The sequence below is a fragment of the Gekko japonicus genome, unplaced genomic scaffold, assembly GCF_001447785.1.
Source record: "Gekko japonicus isolate JY-2015 unplaced genomic scaffold, Gekko_japonicus_V1.1 scaffold21, whole genome shotgun sequence".
NCBI lineage: Eukaryota > Metazoa > Chordata > Lepidosauria > Squamata > Gekkonidae > Gekko > Gekko japonicus.
In genome coordinates this window covers 806,420-822,857 of record NW_015173122.1, presented here as the reverse complement: position 1 = coordinate 822,857, position 16,438 = coordinate 806,420, and the positions used below count along the sequence as shown (strand labels likewise).

The window sequence follows — 16,438 nt, the reverse complement described above, 5'->3', positions numbered from 1 at the left end:
TCGGATTCAACTGGCTTTCGAGGAAGGGAACCTTTACCTTTGCCTTTAAGAACTGGTGCAAGTGGCTCATGGAAGGGGATTATGAAGAACTTGTGGAAATACAGATCCTCTGAGACGTGGCTTTTGCAGGCAACATGAAGGTGACCTTTTACAAGGAGCTCGGAGCATAGAACGAATTCAACTTCCGTGCTCATCGAAGTGATCCATATTTTATCGTGTGTTTCAATCCAAAAGTAAAACGCCCCTTGGGAACGATGGCATGGCTTATTGTTGCTGCAACAGCAGGCAACGCGGCCTCTTGCAGGCACCCGGGCACTGTGAGCTGCATGGGATTTGATGGGGACAACATGGCCCCCCAGATGGCTTCTCCTTCCTGCCGCCTGCAGGCTTTCCTCCCCAGGACTGAGGCAGCTGCTGTGATGGTTGATGCAACTCTGGTCTCCCAGACCCTTTGGAGCCACTCGTCCGTATCACCAGCCCAGACATGACAGTTCTGCGGGTCCAACCATTTCATCCAGGGTAGAGGGGGAGCTTCCACTCAGGCCACTTTCCTCTCCTCCTCTGCCTTCTCTACTTGCTCTGGGCCAGCCTCCTGCGGATCAACAATCTCCCAGGCCGCAGGGCAGGCTTCAGCAGAGCTGTCTTTGGTGCTGGTTGTGCTGCTGCGATACCACAGGCCAAAACTGCAGAGAGGGGGGAAAGAAAAAGACAGAGGGTGAGGTCTCAAATACTTTGTGCTGCTTGATACAGGGGCAGCTATTTAATGCGTCTATAACCAGGGGTCATTTCCTGCAGGAGCACACAGGAGCGGAGCTCCCGCATTAAAGAGCCCAGGGGGCGGGCACATGCAACAAGCCACAAGCCCCACCCTCTGCTCCCAGCAGCCCTCAGTCAGAGCAGGAAGCAGCCAGGTAAGTTGCAGAGCCCTCCCCCCCGCCTCCCCAGTCCAAAACAGTCCAGTGGCACTTTTAAGACCAAGTTTTATTCAGGTACAAGCTCTCCCTCCTCTGCGAGGACAGATCTGCACGTGTCCCCCCCCCCAATAGCTAGCAATCCAAAACAGTCCAGTGGAGTCTGAGCAGTGGGTGTTGCCTTTTGGCACACTTCCGGTGATGTCAGGGGGTGTGGCATATGCAAATAAGTTATGCTAATGAGTTATGCTAATGAGCTCCTGCACCTCTTTTTCTATGAAATGACCCCTGTCTATATCCCACCTTTCCATCCCAAGTGGACCCACACAGTAGCTTATGTCATAATTAAGCCAGTTTGGTGTAGTGGTTAAGAGAGCGGACTCTAATCTGGGAGAACCAGGTATGATTCCCCACTCCTCCACATGAAGCCAGCTGGGGTGACCTTGGGCCAGTCATAAGTTATTTCAGAGCTTTTCTCTCAAGGACAGTTCTCAAGGGAGCTTCCTCAGCCCCAACCCCCTCACAGGGTGTCTGTTGTGGGGAGAGGAAGGGAAGGGGATCGTAAGCCACTCTGAAGCTCCCTCGGGTAGTGAAGGGCAGGGTATAAATCCAATCTCTTCCTTCTCTTCATCAGATACCACGACAACAAAATCACACCCCGTCAAAAACAATCCTTTCCAATCAGAACACAGTATTCCATGCTCCTCTACTTCCATGGCTGGTGGAATGCTCAGAGAGTAACAGTCACACAGGATGCTCTCCTATGGAGGAGAGTATCCACTGGAGAGTGAGAAGCAGGGCTCTTTTTGGGCAGGAACGCACAGGAACGGAGTTCCGGCTGGCTCCGAGTTGGCCACGCCCAGCAGGAACTCATTAGCATAATAGGCCACACCCAATAGCAGAAACTCATTAGGATTGGCTACATTAGGGGTGTGTGGCCTAACATGCAAAGGAGTTTAAAAAGCCCTGGGTTTTGACAACAAACAAGGTAAAGAGAATAAGAAGGGAAAGGTGGGTGTGTCTGGATGACCACACTTCTGGTAACATGGTGGTGTGGCCTAATGGGCTAATGAGCGGTGCTGTCGGGGTGTGGCCTAATATGCTAATGAGTTCTTGCTGTTGGGTGTGGCCTATTATGCTAATGAGTTCCTGCTGGGCTTTTTCTACAAAAAGAGCCCTGGAAGTATAAAAAACCCCACTACTTGGTTCATTTCCAAATGTACAACCAGCATGCAGAGGCACACCTAAACTGTACTTCTTCTTTAAAATAATTGCTTTACATTGTAAGCCGCCCTGACTAGCAAGGTAACTGCAAAGTAGAAAGGCGGCTAATAATATTTCTTAAATAAATGCAAGGCGGCAAGATTCAGTCCCAGAGCGATCCTGTGTGCACGGTACTCCAGGCAGCTCCGGAAGCAGCCCCACTGATGAGGAAGAAGCGGCTTTGATTTCTGGAGCAGAAAATGGATGCTGCCCCTCTAACCGAGGCTCTGAGACCCCCACGAAAGGGGTGGAACAGTAACAAACCTCGGTGAGAGGCCCACTGGAAACGCTGGACTGGCAACATTTATTTTATTAATTTAATCCATGTATACCCTGCCTTTTCCCCCAGTGGGGACCAGTGTTCCCTCTAAGCTGTGGAGTCCTGTGAGCAAAAATTCTACTTTCTGAGCTACTGGCATTAAAGTTGTTAGCAGGTGATTTGGCTACTGTACAAGTTGGTTTGCTCTGGAGCCATCCTTCCTGAGCTAAGACAAAAATGTTTGAGCCAGAGGCTAAAAAACTGTGAGCTAGCTCACACTAACTCAGCTTAGAGGGAACATTGCACTGGGGACCCAAAGCGGCTTACATTGTTCTCCTCTCCTGTTTTCTCCTCACAACAACCCTGTGAGGTAGGTTAGGTTGAGGGAGAGTGTGACTGGCCCGAACTATCACATCCTAAAGGCTCTTGTTCTCTGTTCCATCTGGGTTTTTGCCTTCATCACCTTTGGTTGGTAAGAGGTATCTACATTTGCCGATTGTCCCTTTCTCCCCCTTGGCTTGCTTCACTGCCTTACCAAGTGTTGAGGTATTTGGCAGATTTTCTAATATCCCATGGGCTCAAAGAGATTGCTGTTGTGGGCTCCAATTTGGTGTAGAGGTTAGGAGCGCAGACTCTAATCTGGGAGAACTGGGTTTGATTCCCCATTCCTCCACATGCAGCTGCTGGTGTGACCTTGGGTCAGTAACAAGTTATTTCAGAGCTGTTCTCTCATGAGCAGTTCTCGAAAGAGCTCTCTCAGCCCCACCTACCTCACAGGGTGTCTGTTGTGGGGAGGGGAGGGGAGATTGTAAGCCATTCTGAGACTCCTCCTGCTAGTGAAGGGCGGGGTAGAAATCCAATCTCCTCCTCCTTCTCCTTCCATCTGAACTTTTAACGCATTCTCTGCCCTTGTGCAAACTTTACAGCAATTTTGTCAGTGATTTCTTTCCTAGTAACATCTCCTGCCTCATTCCAGGTCTTTAATCTTTTTTTCTCGAAGCAACAGGCACCCTATTTGGGCAGTTGCCAAATTTCTTTCAGCAGCCCTTAAAGGGCTATCCAGTTGTTGTTAATTCGGGTTTATGATAATCCTCCTTCTGATGAACAACGATAATGGTGCGTAGCTTTCCGCTCCGGGTAACAATCCAATTCTAAACTATATTTTAAAGTTCAACACCGCAATTATGTAATTCTAAATCTACGATTGTTTACTCTAGGTATTTTGAATCTTTTATGTATAAAAGCCAATGTGTTCAGTAGAATTCCAGAAAGAAAAAACAAACAGCCAGCCCTACAGGTAAAAGTCTCCTTGGAAAAACAGACCCTGTGCCTAACAATATGACATACTTGTTGAGCAGTAACTGCCAGGAACTATACTTCTGAAGCTCTAAGGCTTGTTGGAAACTACACATTATTATAATGTAGCAATCATGGGAATGAAGTGCCTTGTCTACACAGGACAATCCAGTTGCTGTGAATGACTTCTGTAGAGCAATACTTACATAATAACCATTCAGGGTGGGAGGCAGCCAGTCAGAGGAGTCTAACTTTCTCCCCAAATTACAAACATCAGGATTCTCATAGGGAAGCCACGACAGCCGATATGGTACAAAACCGCTAAGCCCAGGAAAGATTTGGTCATCCATATGAGCTCCTGGACGACATCAGGGCCCTGCGGGACCTTTTGCAGTTCCGCAGGGCCTGAAAAATGGAGCTCTTCCAACAGGCCTTCGATTAGGGTGCCACCTTTAACATCATGGCCCTGGCCCAAACATCAATGTCATCACCAACCTGACGACCAACAGCCTGGCAGGAGCCTGGACCAAGGGGTAGGCGACCATTGAAATGCTGAGATAAAGCCGCCATATTTTATTACATCTATGTCCTGAGTAAAGGTAAAGGTTCCCTTGCTTGAAAGCCAGTCGAATCCGACTCTAGGGTTGCGGTGCTCATCTCCGTTTCAAAGCCGAAGAGCCAGCGCTGTCCGAAGACGTTTCCGTGGTCATGTGGCCGGCATGACTAAACCCCAAGGCGCACGGAACGCTGTTACCTTCCCAGTGAAGTGGTACCTATTTATCTACATGTAATTTCTTGCTTTCAAACTGCTAGGTTGGCTGGAGCTGGCACTAGAGACGGAAGCTCACTCCATCATGCGGCACACTCGGGTCTCGAACTGCTGAACTACCGACCTTCCACAGCCTGCAGTTCAGCGTCTTAACCACTTGAGCCACCGCAGCTCCATATTTTGGAGTTTTAATGTGTACATTTACATGTATGTTCTGTAAGCCGCCCTCAGCTTGCTATGGTGGGGAGGGTGGGCTAAAAATTTAATAAATATGATGGACGGGAGTTTTCCAGCTACTCAGAGGGTAGTGGGTGCAGAAAGAATTAGCAGCAGCAGCAGCAGGAGGAGGAGGGGGAGGAGGAGGAGGAGGAGAGATTGGATTTATACCCTGCCCTTCACTACCCAAAGGTGTCTCAGAGCAGCTTACAAACTCCTTTCCCTTCTGCTCCCCACAACAGACACCCTGTGAGGTTGGTGGGGCTGGGAGAGCTCTTGGCAGAAACTGCCCTTTTCCAAGAATAGCTCTTGTCAGAACGATGGCTTGCCCAAGGTCATCCAGCAGGTGCAAGTGGAGGAGTGGGGAATCAAACCCAGGTCTCCCAGATTAGAGTCCGCGCACTTAACCACTACACCAACCTGGCTCAGAGAGGTGGGGGTGGGTCTCACTCTCAAGGACTCCTAGCAACCCTTTCTTCTACTGCCCCCACGCCTATTGCTTGTCGGTTTGGTGCTGGTTTTATTATCGATGTGAAATCCAGAACACCAAAGACCTTGTATTTGCTGTTGTTGGTTTTTTTGCCGTCAAGTCACAGCTGACTTACGGCGACCCCTGGTGGGGTTCTCAAGGCAAGAGACGTCCAGAGGTGGTTGGCCATTGCCTGCCTCCATGCCATGGCTCTGGCATTCCTTGGAGGTCTCCCATCCAAACACCAGCCAGGGCCGACGCTGCTTAGCTTCTGAGATCTGATGAGATCAGGCTATCCTGGGCTATCCAGGTCAGGGTAAGACCGTGTGTGAGCACCAACCAAAACACAGCAAGCAAACCTTCGAGCTGAACGATAAAAAGGGTGGGTGGGAAGATGTTTTCGGCACCCACCTGCCAGGCGGACTTGAACAAATGAAGTGGTGCCGGATGGAACTGTTGCCAGGTTGTACTTTTGGATTCCAGGTAGGGGAAGACGCAGCCTCCAGGGCTGGTAACTGATCAAATGTCTCACCAGTATTAAGCAGAGAACTCGAAAGCTCGTGTTACTATGGTGAGACCTCATCAAAGGTATGACATGGCTTTTATTTTTGGATTTTGCTTTGCTCCGATGCAGCCACCTGCTCTATTGTTCGATGCAGTGTATTAGGTTATTTTTAGGGTTCCCTTTCCTGAGAATACCAACATGAAAGGAAATTTTATAAATCTGCCACAGGCAAAAAAAAAAAGTTCTCTTCTCTGACACCCTGCTTCCCCCCCACACCAGTAGGCTGCTCCCAGGTCGAGACTTACAAGCTCTTGATCCTGGATGGGGCCACGGGGCCATCCACTGTGTCTGAGTCCGGTGCAGCCAGCCACACCCCTTCTTCCTCCTCTTCCTCACTGAAATACGAGGCCAGAAAGAAAGACCGTCAAAGAGAGGCATGGGAAAGATGGCGGAGGGAGAGGAGCAAACCCCCCCATAGCTCATGCTACCCAGCTGTGTGCCGCACATTGTTGGGCTCAGGAGAAGTCACTGGGGAAGTGGGGGGGAGGTGGCTGCGAATTTCCTGCATTGTGAAGGGGGTTGGACTAGATGACCCTTGGGGGTACCTTCCTGCTCTGTTTCTCTGATCTCTGTTACTGGGGTCTTGTGGGCCTGAGTGCGGATCTCGTCCCGCTGTTTGTCCACCACCTCCTTGAGTCGCAGCATCACCTCCCTCTCTTGGCGCATGGTCCTGTCTTAAACCAAACGGGGGAAGAGCCTCGCACAAGCAGCCCCCCCCCCCAAGCCAGGACATGGTTGCTCTCCTTAAATATCTGAAAGGCTATCATTTGGAGGAGGGCAAGGAGCCGTTCCAGTTGGCAGCAGCAGAGGTCGATTCGGGGGTGATCGCGGGGGATCGCAGTTCCCCCGGGTGAGGTGCAGGGGGCAGGGCACACGACGAAGCCCCGCCTCCCACTTCCGGCCGCCCCGCTTCCGGCCCTCATTCAGCCAGGAGGAGGCAGGAGAAGAGGGAGGGTAAGTTGCTTCCTCCCTGCCTCTCCCCACCCCTTCCTGCCTGGGGCCAGGGAGGTCCTTGGCGGGGCTTCCTCGCACTCCTGCCGGCCTTGCAGGTCCACCGCCGGGCCCCTGATGTCAGGGGGTGTGGTATATGCTAATGAGTTATGCTAATTAGTTCCCCTAGCTCTTTTTCTACGAAACGACCCCTGGGCAGCAGAAGACAGGACCCAAAGCAACGGGCTTAAATTACATGCAGAAAGGTGTCATCTGGATATTAGGGAAAACTTTTTCACGGCCAGAGTGGCTCAAGATGGAATCAGCTGCCTAGGGAGGTGGTTGGCTCCCCATCGCTGGCAGCTTTCAATAAGAGGCTGGATGAATATTTGTCAGAGATGCTTTAGGCTGGTCCTGCATTGGGCAGGGGGTTGAACTAGATGGTCTGTATAGCCCCTTCCGACTCTATGATTCTATTATGAGTCTTCTTCTGTTTCTAAGTCAGCCCCCACGGGGTCCTTCGCCGCAGCAGGGGAAGGCAGGCCAGACTCACCCACTCCCCGACTCCTCTGGCGTCCCCAGCATCTTGGCACGGACCTTCTTCTGCTGCTTCCGGATGGCCGATTTCATGGCAGCCAGGAGGAGGCTGGGGATTCGCTCGTTGTTAAGCAGCTCCCTGGGAGGGAGAGGACATTCCCAAGGTGAGTTGGGGGAAAGGAATCTTGCTCGTTCTTTCCACTCTGCCCCCTCCCCTGTTTCAGAAGAGCGACAGCCCAGTATCTCTTGCATGCACCCATCACCAGCTGAAACGGGGAGAAAGAAGTCTGGGACAGACCAGGGAACTCACTGCCACATGATGCAGCAATGGCTGTTGGCTTAGGCAGCTTTAGTCAAGTTTATGGGAAGCGTCAACGGTTACGAGCCAAGTAGAGCTACCCCCATTCGGAGGCAGTCTAACTCATCCCCGGAATCCAGGGACAAGGTAGGGGATGGCCATCACCTTCACGAACTGCTTGAGAGCTTTCCAAAAACATCTGGATGGCCACTGCTGGGAAGAGGATGCTGGACTGTTAGCCTGATCCAGAAGGGAACTTTAGGTTCTAAGGTGGAGACACCAGACCAAGGAGAGAAGGCAAATGTCCCTGGGGAAACAGGAGGAGCATGTAGCAGAGGGACCCTGAATGGAAAGGGGGCAAGAACTGAGCCAGCCCTGCCCAGGAGGAGAGTCCTCCCTACCCTGCAAACACCTTGGAAACCCCACCTGAAATCTCAATGCCAGGTGAGAGAACTAGGGGTCATTTCCTGCAGGAGCGCACAGGAGTGGGGCTCCGGCAGTAAAGAGCCCAGGGCACAGGCACATGCAACAAGCCCCACCCCCTGCTCCCAGCAGCCCTCAGTCAGAGCAAGAAGCAGCCAGGTAAATTGCAGAGGCCCCCCCGGTCCAAAACAGTCCAGTGGCACCTTTAAGACCAAGTTTTATTCAGGTACAAGCTCTCCCCCCTCTGCGAGGACAGATCTGCAAGTCCCCCCCCCCAATAGCTAGCAATCCAAAACAGTCCAGTGGAGCCTGAGCGGTGGGTGTTGCCTTCTGACACACTTCCGGTGATGTCAGGGGGGGTGGCATATGCAAATACGTTATGCTAATGAGTTATGCTAATGAGCTCCTGCACCTCTTTTTCTACGAAATGACCCCTGGAGAGAACCACCCTGCAGCCGGAGAGAAGTATTCCAACCAGCCCCCTCTTGGTTTTTAATACCTTTGGTCCAGTGGTCCCCGTACTGGCAAGCTACTTACTCAAGGAGGCTCCCAGAATTCACTGGTTCTGGTTCTGACTGCCTAACCATCCACGCCTTTATCCGAGGCAGGGAGACACCTGCTGAAAAGGACTTTTGACCCAGCGGGCTTGTCGGCAAATAAGGATTGTAAAAGGAAACTGAAACCCCACCTTGAACCGGTGGGTCAAGTTGCATCCTGGCAATAGCTGGATGGGCAAGTCTCCTGTTTGGCAAAGACGGGGACAAAGGTCTTTCTCTAAAGTGGAGCACACTTCCACAATCCGTTTTGTCTGAAGAGAGTTTGGGCAGAGGAAATTTTGGCGTTCCTGGTTTGGCTGAAGGCCAGAGAGGGCGCTTGATTGACCCTTGAATAGTTCCAACAGGGGCATATTTATTTATTCAGGTGGGTCTGAGGCAACAGGGGGGGGGGGGGGAATTGAGTCCCGTGGCACCTTTAAGACCAACAAAGTGTAATTCTGGGCATAAGCTTTCGTGCGCATGCACATATCTTAAGAACTCGTGGGCACTCAATGAAATTGCGGAGCAGTCGGGTTAGAACGGATAAAAGGAAGTACTTCTTCACCCAAAGAGTGATTAGCACATGGAATTCACTGCCACAGGAAGTGGTGGTGGCTACAAGCATGGACGGCTTCAAGAGGGAATTAGATAAGCATCTGGAGCAGAGGTCCATCAGTGGCTATTAGCCACAAGGTATAGATAGGAACTCTGGGGCAAGTGATGGTCTGTCTTCTTGATGCTTGGGGGGGGGGGTCAACAGTGGGAGGGCTTCTAATGTCCTGGCCCCACTGGTGGACCTCCTGATGGCACCTGGTATTTCTGGCCACTGTGTGACACAGGGTGTTGGACTGGACGGGCCTTTGGCCTGACCCAACATTGGCATCTCCAGGGCTATTTTTGGGCAGGAACGCACAGGGACGGAGTTCCGGCTGGCTCCCAAGTTGGCCACACCCAGCAGGAACTCATTAGCATAACAGGCCACACCCAGCAGTAGAAACTCATTAGGATTGGCTACGTTAGGGGTGTGTGGCCTAACACGAAAAGGAGTTCCTGCTACAAAAAAAGCCCCAGGTGTTGACAACAAACAAGGTAAACAGAATAAGAAGCAAAAGGTCGGTATGGCTGAATGAGCACACTTCGGGTAATGTGGGGTGTGTGGCCTAATATGCTAATGAGTGGTGCAATCAGGGGTGTGGCCTATTATGCTAATGAATTCCTGCTAGGCTTTTTCTACAAAAAGAGCCCTGCATCTCTTATGTTCTTAAACACTTCAGGAGATGTGTGCATGCACACAAAAGCTTATACCCAGAATTACACTTTGAAGGTCTTAAAGGTGCCACGGGACTCACATTTGTTTATGTTATTTCCCCTTTCTCCCATAGAACCAATACAGCCCTGCTCTGCATCCCTGGAATGGCCTAGAATCCAAGGGATTTGTGAGGAGAACGGCCCTAGCTGCCCCCCCAAGACGTTTTAGATCCGAAGGCCTGCTCCATCAGTCTCCTCTGAAATCCACCTGCGAGTCACAGCCAGGTATAGGGATCCCAACTAGATCATGCCCCGCCCCACATACCCACTGCTCACTACTGCCTTTCTCTGTCCTGACTGACCGCTGGTAATAGGCCAGCTCCTCTCGCACCAAGAACAGGCTGGTCTTGAGCTCATTGCGCTCTTGAAGGATCTGCTGAAGCTCTTCCTTGGAGAAGCATCTCCCTCCTTGGTGTCTGCAAGGGGGCTCCTCACTAGGTGGGGCTGCTGCTGCTGCTGCTACACCCTGGTCCTGGGAAAGATGGGGAGAGAAGAGATCCAAGGTGGCTCACACTGCCAGCCCAGCCTCACACGAGGCCTCTGCAGACATCCAGGCCTGGGCCACTGAAGGCTTCAGGCGAGCTCTGAATTGCACAGATGCAAATTGTTTTTGCGAAAGGAGGGAAGAGGCCCGCTGCAGCAGCGTTCCCAAACACCTCCCACCTCCGACCCAACAAAGAAGCCCACTTGCGTGTGAGATCCTGCCGGGCGCTGCCATGTCACTTGCAGCCATAAAGTCCAGGAACTGTATGCCCAGCACAAGACATTTAGTGTGCCAAGTGCTAAAGCCCCAGATTGTAGCCACCGAACGCTTGGAATCTTTGTGCCACAGAGCACCTGTGATGGCACAGAGACGGTCCACCCCTCGAGGGAAACTGAAAGAAAGGAAGGGGTGGACACCTTACCGTGCCTGGTCTGGAGGGCTCTCTTCCCCCTCGAACCTTGTTCAGCCTGTTGCCTTCCCGGCTGGTCTCCAAGAGGGCATTCTCCAGGCCCTCCTTCTCCTCCAGGGCCTTCTTCAACTGCGCCTGAACAATGGCCAGCTTGTGACGCAGCTCCTCGTTCACAGCCATGAAGCGGCTGAGCTGCTCCTGCAACTAAGAAGCCAGGCCCAAAGCCCCACACTCAGTACCACGCGCAGGCCGCCTGGGCCACAGCCATCCCCCCCCACCCCCCGCCGGCCACCCCCGCACCGCCTCACCGCCTCCACGTCACGGCTCTTGCTGAGGATCTCGTGGGCCTGAGCGCGGATCTCGTCCCGCTGTTGGTCCACCACCTCCTTGAGTCGCAGCATCACCTCCCTCTCTTGGCGCGTGGTCCTGTCTGAAACCAAACGGGGGAGAGCCTCGCACAAGCAGCCCCCGGCCTCAAGCCAGGACTTGATTCTGGCCCGTAGCTAACATGGGGCCCATGGGGCCTGGCCCCCTATTGTTTCTTCTGGGCTTCCTCCCTCCCGGGCTGCCTCCAAAGTGCTCCAACTTACCACCTGCACTGTACTTCCATTTAATTAGCGGACAGGGCCCCCCCCTGAAGCCCCCTCCCCCAATATTCCCTAGCTACGGGGCTGACATGATTGTTCTCTTTAAATATCTGAAAGGCTGTCATTTGGAGGAGGGCAAGGAGCCGTTCCAGTCGGCAGCAGAGGACAGGACCCGAAGCAACGGGTTTAAATTACATGCAGAAAGGTATCGGCTGGATATTAGGAGAAACTTTTTCACGGCCAGAGTGGCTCAAAGGTGGAATCAGCTGCCTAGGGAGGTGGTTGGCTCCCCTTCACTGGCAGCTTTCAAGAAGCCGCCGGACGAATATTTGTCTGAGATGCTTTGGGCTGGTCCTGCACTGGGCAGCGGGTTGGACTAGATGGTCTGTATGGCCCCTTCGAACGCTATGATTCTATGATTCCAGCAGCTCCACGGGGGCCCTCCGTCACCCGCCCCCTTGCCCCCATCGCGGGCTCCTCCTGTTCTCTTCAGCCACTTTCCCCCTTGGCGCTGTCCAAACAACTCTTTACTTTTTTCAGGATTCAGTCCAAACCTGCCTGGCCCTTAAACGATATTTTATGTTTCACGTGCGCACCACACGGTTTGAGGCCACCGAAGAAGGCCCTTGGGGCAGAAACGCGTTTGGCCCAGTGGCTTTTCATGTAATATTCACTTGTGTCATATGATCAGTGACAGTAGACATGCCAGTTCAGTAGGCTGCCGTATACATTACTTTCGTTTTATAGGTAAGTATTATGCCTTTAATTGCTTACTGATACACTGTGTAATAAGTCATTTGCTGTATTTTTGTCTGCTACACTCAACCTAACTGTCCGAATAATGACTTCAGTCTGTGCCAGGAGGGTGATGGAGAGCGTTATCAAGTTGCAGCTGAGACGAACAGGGGTCGGTTGCTATGGCCCGCCTCTGCATAACAGCCCTGGACTTCCTGGGAGGTCTCCCATCCAAGGACTAACCAGGGCCAACCCTGCTTAGTTTCCGAGATCTGACCGTATCAGACCAGCGTGGGCCATCCAGGTCAGAACATGCATGTCGACGTGCTAATTAAATTTCAGATGATGACATCAGGACATTTTGCCTGTGGGAACAGGTTGCCCTAGAAGACCTGCTGCCTGCTGCCCACACCTAGTCAAGAAAGTCACTTTACTGGCACCCCACGTGTGCCTGTGTGCTGAACAACAAGAACTACCTGTCACTGAGCCAACCAATTTCCTTCTTTAAAAGATCAAGGCGCGAGACATGGCGCTCCAGTAGCGACGAAGCAAAAACGCAGCTCGCAAGACTGACAGGCCCTGGGGCAAGGGTGAGACAGCCCTGCTGGTGCGTTACGACTTCTCACCATTTTAGGGCCTGCAAAAGCACAGCAAAAACCCAGCACATACGCTGCACCAAAGGAGAAGCCGCACAAAAGGGACTCTGAAAACGGCATGCAAGAGACACACGCCGTGGCTTCCCAGGGTGGTCAACGGGCACTACCCAACAGCAACATTTGTGCAACCACAGTCCGCACAATGATGAAGTCACATTTCCCAGCCAGAGAAGACCCCCTTCCAGTCTGGTTCCTCTTTTCCCCGACAAGATAGTTTATGAGCAAAAGCCAAGGAGACCTCCCCTGGAAGGTGTTAAAAGGTAAAGGTTCCCTTGCTCGAAAGCCAGTCGAATCCGACTCTAGGGTTGCGGTGCTCATCCCCGTTTCAAAGCTGAAGAGCCAGCGCTGTCCGAAGACGTTTCCGTGGTCATGTGGCCGGCATGACTAAACACCAAGGCACACGGAACGCTGTTACCTTCCCAACGAAGTGGTCCCTATTTATCTACTTGCAATTTCTTGCTTTCGAACTGCTAGGTTGGCAGGAGCTGGAACTAGAGACGGGAGCTCACTCCGTCGTGTGGCACCCGGGTCTCGAACTCCTGAACTACTGACCTTCCATAGCCTGCAGTTCAGCGTCTTAACCACTTGAGCCACCGCAGCTCCGAAGGTGTTAGGTATTCTTAATTTTAAAGTAAATCAGCAGAGTATTAAAGAGGCAGAGTCCATGGTGTGTTTAAAAGAATAAAAGTTTACTACAACTTAGCATGGGGAAAAGGTACATGGGATGTAAAATAACAAAGTGCTTATATGCCTACATCCTTACAGCTAGACTGAAAATGGCAGAAGGAGAGGCTTCTTCTTCTTGGTCAGAACAAAGAACCACAAGACGGGAAGAGAAGCCATAAAATGCTCATACTTGGCACTTTGGTCTCCAATCAGAACAACAAACTAGATCTGAACTTCCCGGGCTTTCTAACTGTCCAAAACAGATTGGATACAAACAAACATGTGACTTAACAAACATCATTAACCCAGTAAATACTGAAAAGTGTTTTAACTTGTAACACCCAACAGAAGGCCATGCAACGCAGACTTGGCATTTTGGGATGGAATGGCCTCTTCCTCTAAGAGATGCCTCAAAAGGGGGCCCAACCACCGCACAAGTGGTTCAAAAGGAATCTGACTACCAACCACGGATCCAGTTCTCACACTACAGACCAACACCGTATATTTTCACCTGATGGGCCACCCTGAAAAGGTCTAGTAGCCCCGTAGCTGGACGATTTTCAGTGGGGGGAATGACATCACTTCTGAGGTCACAAGGTTAATAAAATAAATAAAAATAGAAGAACTGGAGAAAGGGCCCCATGCAGGGGGCTGTCGTGAGTATCAGAAGACCAGGACGAGGAAGGAGAAAGGTCCTCCGAGGGGGAATAACAGCAGGTGGGGAAATACTGAGCGCCCTCCCGTGAACACACATACCCCTCCTCGCCTTTGGGGCTTGTTTTCCTTTTTTTTTTAATTAAAAACTGGGCATTTGCCATGAACAGGACGTTCCTACCAGCATGAACGGTCAAGCAGTGTTGTTCCAAGGGACCAGGCGGGCCACTGGAGAAGAAGGTGGCTGCCCGGGGTGTGTGTGTGTGAGTGGGTCTGCCATACTTCCAAGGTGGGGGCATCACAAATTCAGGAGGGGGCATTGCCCCTGCCTAGCTACAGTCCTGGTTCTAGGGTGGGCATGCACATTTCCTCAAGAAATCAGCCCAGCCTCTCTCACCTGCCTGGGACTGTCCACCAGCCAGCTGGGCCAAGAGCTTCTGGTTCTCCTCTTCCACCTGGGCCAGGCGCACCTGCATCAGGTGCTCTCTCTTCTGGCCTTCCGAGAGGGTCTGCTCCCCATCCTGCGGGAAGAGGAAGCAACGAGGTCAGAGTGGTCCTGCGCATTCCCCTCCAGCCAGGCCTTCGCTTTTCACAGCAGGGGCATCAAGTTGACAGGGCAGAGGAGGACAGCAGAAGCAGCTGATGGGCCAAGTCAAGTCTTGGAGGGGCCAGTGGCTCCGTGGTAGAGCATCTGCGTGCAATTCAATCCCGCCAGCACACTCAGTTAAAAGGACTGGGTAACAGGTGATGTCAAAGAAGAAGAGGAGATTGGGTTTATGCCCCGCCCTTCGCTACCCGAAGGAGTCTCAGAGCGGCTTACAATCTCCTTTCCCTTCCCCACAACACAGACCCTGTGAGGTAGGTGGGGCTGAGAGAGCTCTTTTGAGAACTCCTCGTGAGAGAACAGCTGAGAGAACTTGTGACTGACCCAAGGTCACACCGGCAGCTGCATGTGGAGAAGTGGGGAATCAAACCCCGTTCTCCCAGATTAGAGTCCGCACACTTAACCGCTACACCAAACTGGCTCTCAAAGACCTGCGCCTGAGACCCTGGAGAGCTACTGCCAGTCTGAACAGACAATACTGACTTGGATGGACCCACAGTCTGATTCAGTATAAGGCAGGTTCATGTCTATTTGGGGGTTGGGGTTGGGGGGAGAGGGGAATTAAATAGGCACAAAGTCCTTTCCCTGGGAATCCGGCCAGCAGAAGCCTTGGAAAAACTGCCTGTCCCAGCACTCCACTGCGCTGCCCTACCAAGTGCATAGCGTCATACATGCACCCCCTCTCCATTCTATTGAGGGGCACATGACACCTTCCAGAGATACATGCATCGATGCGTGCACTACCTTCCCCATATCACATGACAATGCATGTTGGAAGACACACACACCCATTTGATGGAGAGGTGAAGAGAGACATTCCCAGGCTGGAGGAGTTACACAGTGTGGTGGAAAGGGCCATCAATCTGCAGCTGGCTGATGGCGACCCTGTAGGGTTTTGGGGGCAAGAGACGTTCAGAGATATCTGGCATCGCGACCAATGTTCCCTCTAAGCTGTGGAGTCTTGTGAACAAAAATTCTGCTTTGTGAGCTACAGGTGTTAAAGTTGTGAGCAAGGGATTTGGCTGCTGCATAAATGAGTTGGCTCTGGAGCCCTCCTTCCTGAGCTAAGACAAAAATGTGTGAGCCGGAGGCTAAAAAACTATGAGCTAGCTCACACAAACTCAGCTTAGAGGGAACATTGATCGCAACCCTGGACACCCTTGGTGATCGCCCATCAAAATACTAACCATGGCTGTCCCAGCTTAGCTTTGGCCTACCCTGGGTTATCCAGGTCAGGCCTACACAGTAGAAAAAGAGAAAGAGTCCAGTAGCACCTTAAAGACTAACCAAATCAGTGGTAGGGTACGAGCTTCCGTTAGTCACTGCTTCATACTGCCACAATATTCTGTAAGTCTTTAGGGCGCTCCTGGACTCTTGCTTTTCTCTGCCGGTAAAGGTAAAGGTTCCCTTGCTCAAAAGCCAGTCGAATCCGACTCTAGGGTTGCGGTGCTCATCTCCGTTTCCAAGCCGAAGATCCAGTACTGTCCGAAGACGTTTCCGTGGTCATGTGGCCGGCATGACTAAACACCAAGGCGCACGGAACGCTGTTACCTTCCCACCGAAGTGGTGCCTATTTATCTACTTGCAATTTCTTGCTTTTGAACTGCTAGGTTCGCAGGAGCTGGAACTAGAGACGGGAGCTCACTCCGTCATGCGGCACCCGGGTCTCGAACTGCTGAACTACCAACCTTCCACAGCCTCCAGTTCAGCGTCTGAACCACTTGAGCCACCGCAGCTCCAGACAGACTAACTACAGACAGACTAACTACAGACAGACTAACTGCCGCTACAGACAGACTAACGCGGCTGCCCACCTCGATCGAGGAGGCCTACACGGTGTGAGTGGCCCCTAGACGGGACGGG

General features: G+C 52.0%; 1 protein-coding gene across 1 annotated transcript in view; it reads right to left on the bottom strand.

The window, feature by feature from the left end:
* Positions 1-5: 5 nt before the first annotated feature.
* The window catches only part of RILP (Rab interacting lysosomal protein), a 17,054-nt gene continuing 621 nt past the window's right edge, over positions 6-16,438 (bottom strand). Inside the window, exons 2-8 of the mRNA XM_015421846.1 lie at positions 14,369-14,492; positions 10,982-11,103; positions 10,686-10,877; positions 10,083-10,252; positions 7,232-7,354; positions 5,994-6,083; positions 6-683 (exon numbers count right to left, since the gene is read on the bottom strand). Of these exons, the coding sequence (XP_015277332.1) occupies positions 539-683; positions 5,994-6,083; positions 7,232-7,354; positions 10,083-10,252; positions 10,686-10,877; positions 10,982-11,103; positions 14,369-14,492 (966 nt within the window). The 3' untranslated portion in view covers positions 6-538. The remainder of the gene's footprint in view (positions 684-5,993; positions 6,084-7,231; positions 7,355-10,082; positions 10,253-10,685; positions 10,878-10,981; positions 11,104-14,368; positions 14,493-16,438) is intronic.